The 15,967-nt window shown below is 36.9% G+C and overlaps 1 protein-coding gene across 8 annotated transcripts in view; it reads left to right on the plus strand.

Annotated features, from left to right (window-relative positions):
- The window catches only part of TTLL7 (tubulin tyrosine ligase like 7), a 184,738-nt gene that overhangs the window by 105,074 nt on the left and 63,697 nt on the right, over nucleotides 1-15,967 (plus strand). For all 8 annotated transcript variants that reach the window (XR_002313488.2, XM_070467831.1, XM_020891268.2 and 5 more), the window contains 4 exons: nucleotides 3,760-3,958; nucleotides 7,780-7,985; nucleotides 9,043-9,177; nucleotides 11,082-11,162. Coding sequence is in view for 7 of the 8 variants with exons in the window: in XM_070467831.1 (XP_070323932.1) it covers nucleotides 3,760-3,958; nucleotides 7,780-7,985; nucleotides 9,043-9,177; nucleotides 11,082-11,162 (621 nt within the window). In the remaining variant the exon portion in view is untranslated. The remainder of the gene's footprint in view (nucleotides 1-3,759; nucleotides 3,959-7,779; nucleotides 7,986-9,042; nucleotides 9,178-11,081; nucleotides 11,163-15,967) is intronic.

The raw sequence follows: 15,967 nt of genomic DNA on the forward strand, positions 1-15,967 counted from the left end.
AACATAGCATCTGGCCCTTAGTAGGTTCTCAAAACCATTAGTTAAATTTGTTGAATGTGTCCACAGGGACCTTGTTGACTAGTGGAAGGGCAGATAGTTGAACCAAAAACCAAGGTATATTGTGGCAAGTACTGCAATTAAGAGAGTGAAAAGTGCTACAGCAACATAGAGAAGAAAGGGATTGGTGGACTATGGATGGCTTCATAAAGGAAGCACCATTTGAACTGTGTCTTGAGTAGTTCCCTAAACATTCAAGAAGGGTAGAAGGATATTTAGGGTCGAGCGAACATTAAAGGCAAAGACATGGAGGTATAACACTGCATACAGTATTGGAAAAACGACAAGGAATTTGGTATGACTCAAGTGAGAGAGTCTTAGAGAGTAAATGGGTACAAGACAAATCTGGTGAAAGATACGTATCTGCTGAAGACCAGAAACATGGATGTCAGGCATTGTTCTTTTGAATTATGTGTTCTATATTAAAGAACTGTAGAAGATGTTGTTGGTAATTCCTTTGGAACAAATATATTTTTAGAGTATGAGTAAAAGTGAATACCTTCATATTATTGCTTCATTTTGGAAAATATAGGGAAGTTTCTAAACTTTGTATATTAATTATTTAGCAGTTTGTCAAACCAGATGTGAGGCAACCTGGGTGCACAATATTTGTGGAAGATTTGCAAATGCAAAGGCTCTAAGTCACCCTTCTACTGTCTCATAATTTTGTTTAGCTTCGTAAAAAAGGCTTATCATCCAAATAAAAATATTACCTCCAAGAGGACAGAATTCACACTGTGTATTTCTCAACCCCTCTTATTCCAGGTAAATAGTAGGGGCTAACAATGGTGGCACTAGCGGTAAAAAACCCACCTGCCAATGAAGGAGACATAAGAGACACACGTTCAATCTCTGGGTTGGGAAGATGCCCTGGAAAAGGGAATGGCAACCCACTCCCGCATTCTTGCCTGGGGAATCCCATGCACAGAGGGGCCTGACAGGCTACAGTCCACCGGGTTGCAAAGAGTCAGACACGACTAAAGCGACTTGGCACATAGTGCAGCACAGTAATGTATTTCTTGAAATGAAACAAATTGATTAATTCCTGTAGTTATTAACACTAGAAATATTTCAAAGTACTGGAAGTTGCATAATCCATCTGAAATAAAAGTACTTTTAAAATTTCTAACATTCTGTACACCAAGGGTCTGGAGTATACCAAATTTCAAAATGGCCTTTCCTTTTTAGAGGGATGTTATCACACACCAAATATTGATTTCCAATGTATTCACTGGTAGAATAATTGAAGGTAATCAAAGTTAAATGAAACTGGTACTAGGAGAAATAAAGTTTCAGTTATTTGAGAATATAAGAAATATTGAATTAAATTAATTAGCTATTAAATACATAAATGTGGGCTTAGTCGCTCAGTTGTATATACATAAATAATATCACATAAAGTATTATCATTGTTCTTCAGTCAGGTAGAATGTATTTGGTATTTGTTTTGTTATTCTTTATACCATTTATATATTTTTAATATGCAACTCAGTTCATAATACAGTTGGACGTAAAAATGAATGGTACGGTTTGTGTTAGAACTCAATACCAGTTTACAGATTTCATTTTGTAGTTAAGGCACTCTTTGGAGTTTATTTTCTATGACTTCTTATTCATTACTGCTTGAACAATGTATTTTTAACTAGTCCAAAATGCATGTGTGAAACAAAGATTTAGCTGTCCATTTCTGTTTGCGATTCTTTGTAGACTCAAATAACCCATTATGTAGGCAAGTTCCTTAAGAAATTTTAAAGCTCTTTGCCTACTTGAAGGAAGGTACTACGCAAGCCTCATTGTCCCATTGTTTTTTCTGGGTATGCTAGACTTCTGAAGAAACATCCTTTCTCTAGAATTCGTATTCCCCAAGACTATCAAAGTGCTTGATGATTGTGTTACTGGTAAATGTTTTTCTGTGTATCTCTTTGAACATTATTAGCTCTCAGTAAATATTAGGCTATCAAAAGAAGAACATATCTTAAACACAAGTTGGTACTTTAGTGTATTAATTCCCTGCTTTGTTTATTTCTCATCCTTTGCTGAGACAGTGACTTTAAGACTGTGCTTTGGCTTACTATGTATTCTAGGCACTTTGTGAAATGCTTTTTCTTTCTTCATCTTTCCATCCTACACTGCTACATGAGAGGACATGCCTCATTTCCATGAAATCCTAGGGTAACCAAGGATTTCATTACAGTGTATGCTAACATCAAAACATTTTTGTTTGATTTAGCAGAGAATGAGAAACTAGCATACAACTGCAGGAACATTCCCTAGCAGGAATAAGAGGCATATAGAGTGTGTAATTGTCTCTTAACATGACTAAGTTACAAAACTGTCTAACTCTACTTGGTTGTGCACGTTCTTTCTGAAGTGAAGATGTCCCACTTCCCTTATGTTTTATTCTTTCAGCTGTCATCATTGGAAACACATTGACTGGGGGATTCAGTGACAAATGATTCTGATAGAGACACTGGAACATGATATCATGGCATTTTGAATCTTTACAAACTTACCAATCTACATAGCATTTAATTTCTAAAAAAATTATGTAATATTGAAATTTTTATATCTCCTTTTAAAATATAGTGTGGTCAACGAAAAGCAATGTTGTTCCATTGTGACCAGACACTATTTGTCAGAGGTAGGAATCCTCCAAGAAAAGACATGAGCCAATTTGTAACATGGAAAATTAACTAAAAATTTTGTTTCTTAAAGTGTCCATGATGCAGTTAGACATGTGAGGAATATCTTGCTTCTTGTTGCACATTATTCAAGTGGATAGGCTCATAGACTATTTTAAGATGTGGCCTGTTTTGTTTATAGTGAATTATCTTACTTATAATGGCTTATCGGACTGTTGCTTTCTTATTTTATTTTTTTTCTCTTTTGCTTCTCTTTTTCTTCCTTCTCTCCTCCTCCTTTCTCTCTCACAAACACACATGCACACATATACATATACACATTTATTGAGTGATTTTGAACATTTTGTTGGTCAGCCTCTAAGTTGAGTCTGACTCTTTGCAACCCCAGTGGACTGCAGCACACCAGGCTTCCCTGTCCTTCACTGTCTCCTGCAGTTTGCTCAAACTCATGTCCATTTAGTCAGTGATGCCATCCAACCATCTCATCCTCTGTCTCCCCCTTCTCTTCCTGCCCTCAATCTTTCCCAGCATCAAGGTCTTTTCCAGTGAGTCAGCTCTTCACATCGGGTGGCCAAAGTATTGGAGCTTCAGCTTCAGAATCAGTCCTTCAATTGTATATTTAGGGTTGATTTCCTTTAGGATTGACTGGTTTGATCTCCTTGCAGTTCAAGGGATTCTCACGAGTCTTCTCCAACACCACAGTTCGAAAGCATCAATTCTTCAGTACTCAGCCTTCTTCATAGTCCAACTCTCACATCCATACATGACTATTGGAAAAACCATAGATTTGACTATATGGACCTTTGTCAGCAAAGTGATGTCTCTGCTTTTAAATACACTGCCTAGCTTTATCATGGCTTTTCTTCCAAGTAGCAAGTGTCTTTTAATTTCACGTCTGCAGTCACCATCTGCAATGATTTTGAAATCCATGAAAACAAAATCTGCCACCTTTTCCACTTTTCCCTCATCTATTTGCCAAGTGGGAAACTGGAAATACTACACGAATCACGTGCATAGACTTGCTGAGTTCTAACAAAAGAAACATTGCCTCCCGTTTCAGCCTCTGTCTTCCATGCCCGAGAGCACCGAGGTGCTGAGAAGACAGAAGTACTGCAGCAGTGACAGCAGCTACGGCAGCAGCAGCAGCTCTTCAGAATCGGACGAAAATGAAAAAGACGCGTACCAAGATAAGGAAAGAGAAAAGCAAGTTCCGTATAATCTTAAACAGTCCAACCACTACAAGTTCATCCAGCCAGCCAGTAAGTTAAATTCTTCTAGCTTAGTTGTTATATGAAGAAGTCTGGAACTGAAATAACTCAATAAAAGGCCTTGGGCCACATGAACCCTGGTGTGTGAGGAGACCTAGATTCTACCCCACTTCCTTCCCCAACCGGACCTCAGTTAGGTCTGGATCCCACAATCCCTTGCGGGGTCTGCAAATGGAAAACGAAAGGAGCTTGACTTACGGATCTCTGTAGTCTTTTGTTCCATATTTCAAAGTCTTCGTTAAGTCCTAAGTTTCTGCATGAGTCTGAAACTGTGCCTCATGGTTGATCTGCTGATGGCATTCTCTTTTAGGCCCCAATATTCTCTCATTCCGTTCCTCACTCTGTCATTCATTTTGTTTTACATTCTCCCCTATTTTAAAAAATGTGTGTATCTCTCTAGGTATTTGACTTGAATGTATCTGTGAGCCACACAATTGTGAAACAGTTGAAGTTTTGTTCCCTCCCCTTTTCATCATGGGTAAGCACTTCAGTCAAGACTTTGGTGTACGGGAATATTCAGGAGAAGAACCAACTAGCTTCTCTGTTTCCTGCTTTCCTGCTGCCTTTTTCTGCTTTCTTCCTGTATTTCTTTCCCCATTTTCTCTCTCTCTCATTCCTTTTTCGATCCCAATGGCCAGTGTTGTGTCTGATTCTTCTTCCATCCCCAGATGTCCAGCGTGGTATTGGTGTTGCCCAGGCTCAGTCGGACGCCCCTTCCTGATGTTGTCTCCAGCGCAGGACTTTCCCTAACCTCTGTCGCTCACCTCTCTGACTGCCTGGTCCTGCGCTGCCCCAGAGCTCCACAAAGTCCCATCACTCCATAAACACATTTCTGAGCCTCTGTTGCTCTGTCTCCGGCAATGGTTTAACATGGTCGTTTCCTGATAAACTCGGACTTCCGTACTTACAGGAAAAATGCATACACAATGCAGAATTAATATATGAAGATTTTTAATCATCTTTCTTTACTTTCAAATTATTCCATAAAAATACTTCCTGTCTTTGAGAGCTTATATGTTTTGAGGGGAAATAGCGTATTATATTTCATTTTTTGTTCACTCTTCTAATGTACGTTTATTGAGTACCTGTTTCAGAGTTTATAAGCTCTTTCATCCATTTTTTCCTTTATCTTAAAGACTCCTGAAGTACTTTCAGTATGTCTCTGTGTAAGTATGGCTCTGGTTCTCTTTTGGAAGCTGACATTGTTCTGCCCAGATTTAATCGGTTTTGGAGCCCCTTTCCTATTGGCTAATGTGTATATCCTAACAGCATGAACTGACAGAGGATGGAGTAGGGATGAGAAAAACTACTAGGGTTCTTGTACTCAGATTCTTTTTTCTTCTAAGACCAGTAGTTTTAATACATTGAGATTAGACAAAGAGTGTACTAAAAATGTTTTTAAGTATAAATTCACATTTTAAAGCTTGTCTAATTCAATTAATATCTTTCTCCTTATTAGTTGTATTTTGTTTTCATAGCCATTAAGAATTGCAACAACGGTTTCAATTTCTTATATTCTCTTTGTAATCTTACACTAAGGAATGTTATAGCCACAAGCCTTCCTTGAATTTTCTCTCCAAAGAGATGTTGATAACTGAGGATAAAAATTCAGTTTATGTACAATGCTTTCTATTGTAGAGGGTTAATATAGGAAATATAAACTCGTTACAGTACCAGAGGATATATTTTTATTTGATATATGGTAGTCCTATGCAAAACTGTATGAAGTATTTTTTCTCAGATAATTTATGCATGAAAGTTTCAACCATTTTTTTGTTAGTCTACCTAAGTATCATTGACATATCTAACTACTTTGTTATTCTGTCTGAATTCTAATGTATGCAGAAGAAAAATGAAAATCTCTTGTGATTCAAGAGAAAGTTGTTTTCTGTCTGCAGCTGTAATCAGATTACACATATCCAGACCATCATCATAAGCCCTTGAAGAAAGCAGGGCCAAGGTGTACGTATTAGTACATACTTATGAGTATTTACTAGAAGATTGACCAATGGCGTGTTTCCCACACAGCCCTTTTTAGAAGTGCCATTCTTTCAAAAACTAGTGTGACTTTCAGAAGGAGATTAACAGTTAGAACAAATGGAAGCTTTTTTTGTTTGTTTGACATCTTTTATAGCTTGAATGAGTATACTTTTTTATAATCTGCAGAACTAAATAGGACTATTAGACTTATCATCAATTCAAAATATCCTTTAGAAATACGTCTCTAAATATAAGGCTCAAGTCCATTGCCTTTGTAAAGGTTTACATTGTTTTCAATAGCTAATTAAGACAAATATTTGGGTATTGAACCTGCCTTCATGTGAGTTTTATGAAATTATTTAATTAATGAAAAGTGATATATTTCCTAAGCAGAGAGAAAATATACAACAGAGGGTATATAGAACATATGTGCTAGAAAAGTTATAGATGTTGATAGTATCAAATAACATTCTATTTCTTTGTGTCAGGCATTAAAATTTATCAGGAATAATTGGTTCCCCTTTAAATGTTCTCAATTTGCACAAACATAGAAGATATTCTATGATTTTTCCTAGTTGTTCCGATAACAATCGTTGATCCAGACATTTTTTCTTCATTTAAATACTTTACTATGGTAATTTAAATCTAATTTTTAAAATTTGTCTATCCTGTGAATAAGGACTTGTCTGTCTAGCACTACTCTTAAAATAACCAGCTATATAATCTTTGTTTTTTTTCTGTTATATTATTATTATTGCAATAATTGCATCCTTCCTAGGTCGCAGTGATAATCAACCCGCCCTCCAATGTTGAAACTGCAAGAGATGCGAGTTTAATCCCTGGGTTGGGAAGATCCTCTGGAGTAGGAAATGGCAACCCACTCCAGTATTCTTGCCAGAAAAGTTCTATGGACAGAGGAGCCTGGCAGATTACAGTCCATGGGGTTGCAAGGAGTCGGATACGATTGAGCACACAATCACACATTATTATTATTTTATTTTCATGGGCCCTAAATTTGATAACATCAATTTATCCTGGCCATTCTCCCCTATTCATTTTCCCCTATGAATCCTGCTGTAAAATATTCTGTTTCTAACATCTGCACAGATTCTAATTCGTGACCAGTCTCTATTATAGAAAAAGGGAGCATGCTGGCATTAAGTCAGGATTTAGCACTGAACTTGGCAATCTTCTTGTCATGTGATAAGTTCTCTCTCTGAGTCTCCACATGATAGAGATTTGTACTTCAGAGGGTTTCTGTGAGAACAAAGATAATAGTGTAACACCTAGCATGATGCCCGGTTTGTAGAAGGTGTTCCATACATGTTAGCTTTCTGTTCTTCTGGTCCTTTTGTCAAGTTTCAAGAATAGAACACTAAAGTACTGTTTAAGTATTATTCTCACAAGAGCCATTCTCTATGCACGACAGGAGTTCCGCACTATGTTCACTGTTTAAATTGAAGGAATAACTCTAAATGCATATGTTCATGATGATGCCGATGCTTTGACACTTCCCGCCAGCCTTCTAGGGCTTTTCTGGTGGCTCAGCAGTAAGAACCCGCCTGCCAATTCAGGAGACGTGGGTTCGATCCCTGGGTTGGAAAGATCCGCTGGAGAAGGAAATGGCAACCCACTCCAGTGTTATAGCCTGGAAGATCCCATGGACAGAGGAGCTGGTGGACTATGGTCCATAGGGTCACAAAGAGTCAGACATGACTTAGCAACTAAAACAAGAAGTCACCCTGCTAATCATTAGTTTGTGTAGATACAGTACAGTGGAGGACTTCTACTAACTCTGCTACTGTGCGATCCCTTTTCTTCATCATCCATAGGCTCCATAAGGCGTTCAGTCAGTTGTCCTCGGTCCATCTCTTCTCAGTCACCATCTTGTGCAGACATCCGCCCCTTTTCTGCTCAGCAAGTGATATCAGCATCCCGGCTGACTTCAGGGTCTCGGTCCCATTCTTTAAACCGTGCCTCCTCCTACATGAGGCACCTGCCTCAAAGTAATGATGCCAGCTCCTCTGACTCTCTAACGGTAAGTCTGCTGGTTTGCTCCCCTGAGATGAGCACTGTACTCAGGATTTAGGTGGCAGAGGGATTAGCGGGGAGGAGGATAGATTGAACATCAAATCCTTTCTTTAGTTCAACTCATGTCTCCTGGAATTTGGATTATTCCTTTCTTCACCTATAACCAAATATGGATTCTTAAAAGGCCAGCTTCACTTTGTCACAAAACTTAAGGATGAACACTGAGAATATATTTATTTTCTGTTTGCTCATGGAGTAGGGTAAATTTGCATTGATTGTACAGTGTGTCTGAATTTGGGGAATTTTGTTTCATGGAAAATTTTCCTTAATGGGACTATTGATAAATAAGTTAAAAAATTAGCTATTGGTAAATTATCTTTAGAGCATTCTTCAGAATTTTTAGTAATGTTTTCTGTATATTAAATTAGCATACAGTATTATATATATATACATATATATAATATTTCTTCCTTTAGCATAAATTCTAGAGATTCAGTATTGAGGAAGTCAGTGAATTTTTTTGCAACCAAGTTTTTTAGTAAATGCTCAAATATTGGGTTGACCAACAAGTTCAATCAGGTTTAAAACCCAAATGAACTTGTTGGCCAACTCAGTAGATACCTCCATGTACGTTCACATAGACCAATTTAATTTGTTTATTTAATGTGGATGTTGCTTCCAAAGGAAAGAGTCTGAAAAGTATAAGTGAATGAATTTCACTTGGTAACAAGTTTCTGTTTTTTTTTTTTTTTCCACTAATCAAGAATTGCCTGAGATATATGTAGAAAATGAAGCTTTTTTAAACACTCACATTTTTGTTTTGGTATTTAGAGCTACATAAAATGCAACTGTGTGGAAGCATGAAAGACACTCTTGGGAAATCATATCCATTTAATCCTAAGATTTTAATGCTAAGAACAAATGCAAAAACATTATTTTTTTCCTTTTTCATTGTTATTTTTTCAATTAAAAGCACATCATTTTTACCTAGAACTATCTTTTAGATTATGGTGACACAGTGAAATAAGACCCACTCCAAATATCTGTTTTCTTTCAAATTTAAGAGTGAGTCTTTGCAGAAACTGAGACCAAAAGAACAAGAAGATGATCTAACAAGTCAGACCTTATTTGTTCTCAAGGATATGAAGATCCGGTTTCCAGGAAAATCAGATGCAGAATCATTAATTCTGATAGAAGATGTGAGTATTTGATGTATATAAAATTCCAAGGAGCTCATACCTTTTTATTCTTCTCCTTAAAATATTAAAATTTATTTCCTGATGTCATTATCTTCAATGACATAGTAAACTTGAATGACCTCCACAAGCTTTAGAAGAAGATACAGGGGTTATTTGAATTATTATGATTCATGAGCAATTAGATCACGTTTATAATCAGCAATGCAAAATATCTTTTAGTGTATAGTCCTATTTTAATGATGCTTCATCAAGTTGAAAATAATTAGTGTTAAATAGTTATTTGTTCTTAATGATTAAAGACACATTAAGTTAAGCTTGCTTCTATAAAGATTTTGAAAGATTGAATATGGAATGAGATAATAAGGAAAAGAGTGGGCCATGGGCATGAAGTAAATATTTGAATATGATACCTTGAATGGCATTAGTCGAATTTTGAAATGTTACGTTGTGTTTTCTTGTTACCTGTGCATTTGCGCCACCCAGTGGAACGTTCTAAAATGTCAGAGTCCTAAAATTCACATTAAAGTTTGTAACTTACTCCTGATTTAGAAAGAAGGTCCAAGGTATTAAAATATTCGAGTGAAATAGCATTTCTTCACTCAAAGTTCTATTGATATTTCTTCATTGAAACATCCTTTCAAATTGTCATTCTTAGATATCTAACTTCTCAGTAATAGAATGTTTTCTGGTTTCTGTTTTTTTTTTTGGTTGTTGTTTTTCACCCGTAGAAAGCACCATCTAGTGGCCAGTTGTAGGATAGGAACCACAGCCGTGCAGTTGGCTTTTTTTCACTTTTTATAGCAGCAGCAGCCGCAGCAGTGCTTTAGAGAACCGAACTGAATGGAGGAGGAAAGGGCAGCCCACTCCAGTGTTCTTGCCTGGAGAATCCCAGGGACGGGGAGCCTGGTGGGCTGCCGTCTGTGGGGTCACACAGAGTCAGACACGACTGAAGCGACTTAGCAGTTAGACCTATCTAAAGCACTCCCTAGAAAGAAAACAAACCAAAAACAATCATAAAAAAGACTTTTGTAGTTATTTGTATTTTGTAATCATAACATAGTTATAACCAAAACCCCCAAATATTATGCTTTGTGTTTGTTATATATACATTTTAAAAAGTGAAAATGGTATCTCGTTTACAAATGAGACACTACTTGTTACATCAAGGGAGAAGGAAGAAAAATGAATACTAGTTATAAAACATTATGCCAGATGTATTTCTATTGACATTGCTATCTTATTCAATAGAGTAGAGCCTGTGTTTTCGCACCAGACATTTTATTTATATTTCTTAAGATGTAAGTTGTATACTACATTTTTCAGTCAGGGAGATGAAAAATTAGATAATCTGAGGGTAAAACTAATTTTGTGGGTAACTGTGATTGTTCTGTAAAGAACATGTGTATAGGCTTATATAATTGATATATTAGACATTAGATTAGTTACATGTTTACTTATGCAGCAACTATTTTAATCTGTTTGTTATAGTATATATAACTAATATATATTCAGAAATTTTGCATATTTGCACCAAAAAATAAAAGGGGATAATAGAATCCTAATTATATATAGGCTATTTTCTAATGTGCTATTCAATATTTTGTTATTATGAATGATGTTGTAAATATAGTTCTTGGAATTAAAATGAAAAATCTATATTTTTGGCTTCTTCCCAGTCCTTATATTCCTGAAGACGTTTGAGTTTCATTCATTAAAGATTTTTGCTTCTTACAGCAAGAAGAGAAAAACTTTAAATTCAGATGGCTTTTTTACCTTATGTTAAAAAAATCTTTGCACTCTTTTTTTTAATGAAAGTAGGCATCTTTTATTTCAAATAGTATAATAGTGTTTTCATTTCACAAATTAATTACATTAAATTTCTTAATATTTCTTCCCTCAAACAGATCATTGATAACTGGAAGTATCATAAAACAAAAGTGGCTTCATATTGGCTCATAAAATTGGATTCTGTAAAACAACGAAAAGTGAGTAATGGATACCCCAAAATAGGTTTTTGCTCTTTTGGTTTATGCATTAAACTAGGACCATTAAACCACATTCATAATCAAACTACACACATACTCATTTGTTTACTAGTTTCCTTTACAAATATTTGTTATCTACTATGTTTCAGGTGCTGTTCTAGGTTCTGAGGATAAACAAGTGGATCAAAAAAAAATTCTATGGTCTCATGGAGCTTGTATTCTAGTTAAGGTGTTTGATAATAAATCAATATATAATAGAATGTATGGTGGTATTAAGAACTGTGAAGAAAAATAAATCAGGATTAAAAATTGAGAGAAGTTGACCTAAATGAAATGAGAAAAATACTATGCAGACATCTATAGCTACATTGCATCAGACAGAGGGAAGAGCAGATACAGAGGCCTAGGGTATAAGTAGCCTGGTCTGTCCATGAGACATAGGGGACATCATTTACTTCCTGATTGACAGAATAGTTGGTTTGTGCTGGTCAAGAGTGAGTGATGTGTTGGTGACAGTTGAAGTTGAATAGATAAGCAGGGATCAGATCACAGCTTTACAGGTTGTGGAAATACTTCGGGTTTTATTCCAAGTGATGGAACACCACTAGAAATTTTTGAGCAGAAGAGTTACATAGTATGGTTTCTAATTTAGAGGGATCATGAGAGCTACTTGTGAAGAACAGAACTAGGGTAAATGGAAAACGGCAGAACAGAGGTAGAGGCCAGGTACTCTATGGTTTTTAGGGTAACTGAGCTGAGAACTAATGGTGGCTTAGCTAGGTTGATAACTGATTGAGTGTATGCTGGAGAAAGAACAGGGTTTCATTTTCCCCGTTGTTTTGTTTTGCTTTTGTTTTGAACATACTAAAGTTGATACATTGATTAAACATCTAATGCAGATGTTGCGTGTGTCATTCTATATATGAGTTCAGAGCTAAGGCTGTATATGGAGATACAAAACTTAAGAGTCACTATTAGAAAAGGCAGAGGAACCAGAGATCAAATTGCCAACATCCATTGGATTATCAAAAAAACAAGAGGGTTCTGGAAAAACATCTAATTCTGCTTTATTGACTATGCCAAAGCCTTTGACTGTGTGGATCACAACAAACTGTGGAAAATTCTTCAAGAGATGGGAATACCAGACTACCTGACCTGCCTCCTGAGAAATCTGTATGCAGGTCAAGAAGCAACAGTTAGAACTGGACATGGAACAACAGACTGTTTCCAAATTGAGAAAAGAGTAACTCAAGGCTCTATATTGCACCATGCTTAGTCAACTCATATGCAGAGTACATCATGCAAAATGCCGGGCTAGATGAAGCACAAGCTGGAATCAAGTTTTCTGGGAGAAATATCAATAACCTCAGATATGCAGATGACACCACCCTTATGGCAGAAAGTGAAGAACTGAAGGGCCTCTTGATGAAAGTGAAAGAAGAGAGAGAAAAAGTTGGCTTAAAACTCAGCATTCAGAAAACTAAGATCATGGCATCTGATCCCATCACTTCATGACAAATAGATGGGGAAACAATGGAAACAGTGACAGACTTTATTTCAGAGGGCTCCAAAATCACTGCAGATGGTGACTGCAGCCATGAAATTAAAAGATGCTTGCTCCTTAGAAGAAAAGCTGTGACCAACCTAGACAGCATATTAAAAAGCAGAGACATTACTTTGCCAACAAAGGTCCATGTAATCGAAGCTATGGTTTTTCCAATAATTATGTATGGATGAGAGAGTTGGACTAAAAAGAAAGTTGAGTGCTGAAGAATTGATGGTTTTGAACTGTGGTGTTGGAGAAGACTCTTGAGAGTCCCTTGGACAGCAAGGAGATCCAACCAGTCCATCCTAAAGGAAATCAGTCCTGAATATTCACTGGAAGGACTGATGCTGAAGCTGCAACTCCAATACTTTGGCCACCTGATGCAAAGAACTGACTCATTGGAAAAGACCCTGATTCTGGAAAAGATTGAAGGCGGGAGGAGAAGGGGATGACAGAGGATGAGATGGTTGGATGGCATCACTGACTCAATGGACATGAACTTGAGTAAGCTCCGGGAGTTGGTGATGGACAGGGAAGCCTGGCGTGCTGCAGTCCATGGGGTCACAAAGAGTCAGACACAACTGAGCAACTGAACTGAAGTGAACTGAAGATATTTAAGCCTTGGGACTAGATGAGATTACCTCAAGTGTAAGTGTGATTAGAAAAGAAGAGAGTTTTGAGGGCTGAGCGTAGGACCACTTCTATGTATAGAAATCAGAGAAATGGGGTAAAGGGGTTAATCTAAGGGGACTGAGAAGGAGCAGTCAGTAAAGTCTCAAAAATCATGAGAACTGAGTTACCTTGACATCAGCTAATCACTTTAGGGATGGAGTGATCGACTGAGCTAGATGTTGCTGATGAGAGTTATAACATGAGCACCATGACCTGACTATTGTTTTTGATAACTTTGAAGATAGTGGTTGCCAGCTGAGCTACCAGGGACGTTCATAACAAATTCAGAGGAATGGTGCAGAGTAAAACTTGAGTGGAGGAGGTTCAAGAAATGGGAAAAAGTATGGCTAGTCCAGGCACTTTTTCAAGGAATTTTGCTGTAGAGGGAAAAGGGAAATGTAGTGGTAGCTGGAGAGGGATGTGGGTTAATGACAAGGTGTTTTTTGTTTGTTTTGTTTTTTGAAAAGATGCAGCTATTTACCATTGTTAGTTGCTGATGAGAAGGATCCAGAAGAGACAAATGGTACAGGAAAGAGTGATGATAGGAAATCCTTGAGCAAGTAATCTAGGAAGGTTTATCCTAACCAGGAGCATTTATTCTAATAGAAGGGAAGGTAGAGTCTGTGGCACTGTGGTGGAAAGATGTGAAAATTTTCTTCTGATGGGGAGGGGCTTTGGAAATTTGAGGAGATAGTACAGTATCTCACAGCGTAGGAGAAGGGAGTGGCCAACAGCCTGAGGGGCCCATAGATGGATTGCAGCATTATTTTGGGGGAGCTGTACTATTTTAGTAGCTATAGTGAAGCTGTTGTATTCCTAAATAATGCAAACTATCACTTCCCCTTTCTGAAATGTATTGCTAATAAGGTGAAAGTTGACACTCATCATATGATGACTTTGAAATCAGGTACTTTCCTCTGAGTAAACTGAAACCATAATTAAGCATTAACTCATTCAACAAAGGACAACTTAGTGTCCTGTTATGTGCCAAGTGCTGTCCAAGAGAGTGTAGCAAAGCTGGTAGCAGAGGTGGACTGAAAACGTTCTGTAAGGCCAGAATTCCTTTTCTCCGAGTCACCGACTGTTTGTAGCCTTGATTCATTAAAATAGGAACCTTTTATTGGAATGTTGAATCTTTTTGTAAGTACAGTGTATTTTTTCTAACCTGGATGATAGATAATTAAGTTGGTAATTAAAACAGATAGCTCAGAAACAGATTAAAATATTCATAAGATATTACTACCTGATAAATATGACATTTCAAATCAATGGAGTAAAGATAAATTTTCCCATAAATGATACTAAAACAATTGATGATTTGTAAGAAAATTAAGTTGGACCATTATCTCTCACCCTATGCAAAAATAAATTCCAGAAAATGCTGTTCGGTTTTTTTACATGTGATATGATTGTACAGAGTGATCAAACGATGTGTGTGTGTGATAGTAGTACTATTTATGAATTAGGTGAAACTATTTTGTGTTTTAAAGTTGTCATGCTCAATTGTGTTTATAAATTTCAAGTAAAAATATTTGACAACAAGCCAGTATAATAATAAGTTGCAAACTGTATTGAAAAAAAATTTAAAAGCTTTTACATGTTGATATTACACTAAAGGAGTCTGAAAATTTGTCTGTTGGGTTGTAACATGCTAACCATTCATTGGAGTATCTGTTTGATACTTGTGCTATTGCTTAAGAAACTGCATCCAAGAAAAATAAAAAGAAACCTAGATTATGTGAATCAACTTTGGAATGTAGAATTGTTGTTCAGTCACTAAGTCATATCTGACTCTTTGCGACCCCATGGATGGGAGCACACCTCGCTCCTCTGTCCTCCACTATCTTCTGGAGTTTCCTCAAATCTATATCCATTGAGTTGGTGATGCTATCTAACCATCTCATCCTCTGGCACCCACTTCTTTTGTCTTCAATCTTTCCCAAATCAGGGTCTTTTCCAGTCAGTTTTGTGCATCAGGTGGCCAAAGTATTGGAGCTTCAGCTTCAGCATCAGTCCTTCCAATGAATATTCAGGGTTGATGTCCTTTAGGTTTGACTGGTTTGATCTCCTTGCAGTCCAAGGGACTCTCAAGAGTCTTTTTCAGCACCACAATTTGAAAGAATCAATTCGTTGACACTCAGGCTTTCTTTATGGTCCAACTCTTATGTCTGTACCTGATTACTGGAAAAACCATACCTTTGACTCTATGGACCTTTGTCTGCAAAATCATGTCTCTACTTTTTAATATACTGTCTCGATTTGTCATAGTTTTCTTTCCCAAGAGCAAGCATCTTTTAATTTCATGGCTGCAGTCACTGTCCACAGTGTTTTTCGAGGCCAGGTAGAATTAGGTATTATTAAAAGTTACCCACTTAGAGGGCCAAGAACTTAACTAATTTAACATCTAGATGTGGATTAATCAGAACTATCCTTCTTTGGACTATGATTGTACCAAGATTGTCAATAATTATTGGGTGGCTATATCAGTTCAGTCCCCTGGAAAGCAAGACATATGACAGAGTTAGAAGTGAAAGAAATTTTTGAGAGAAGACACACAAGAAAGATAAAGGTGGAGAAAGTTTGAGCA

Source organism: Odocoileus virginianus, chromosome 5 (assembly GCF_023699985.2).
Source record: "Odocoileus virginianus isolate 20LAN1187 ecotype Illinois chromosome 5, Ovbor_1.2, whole genome shotgun sequence".
In the NCBI taxonomy this organism is placed as follows: domain Eukaryota; kingdom Metazoa; phylum Chordata; class Mammalia; order Artiodactyla; family Cervidae; genus Odocoileus; species Odocoileus virginianus.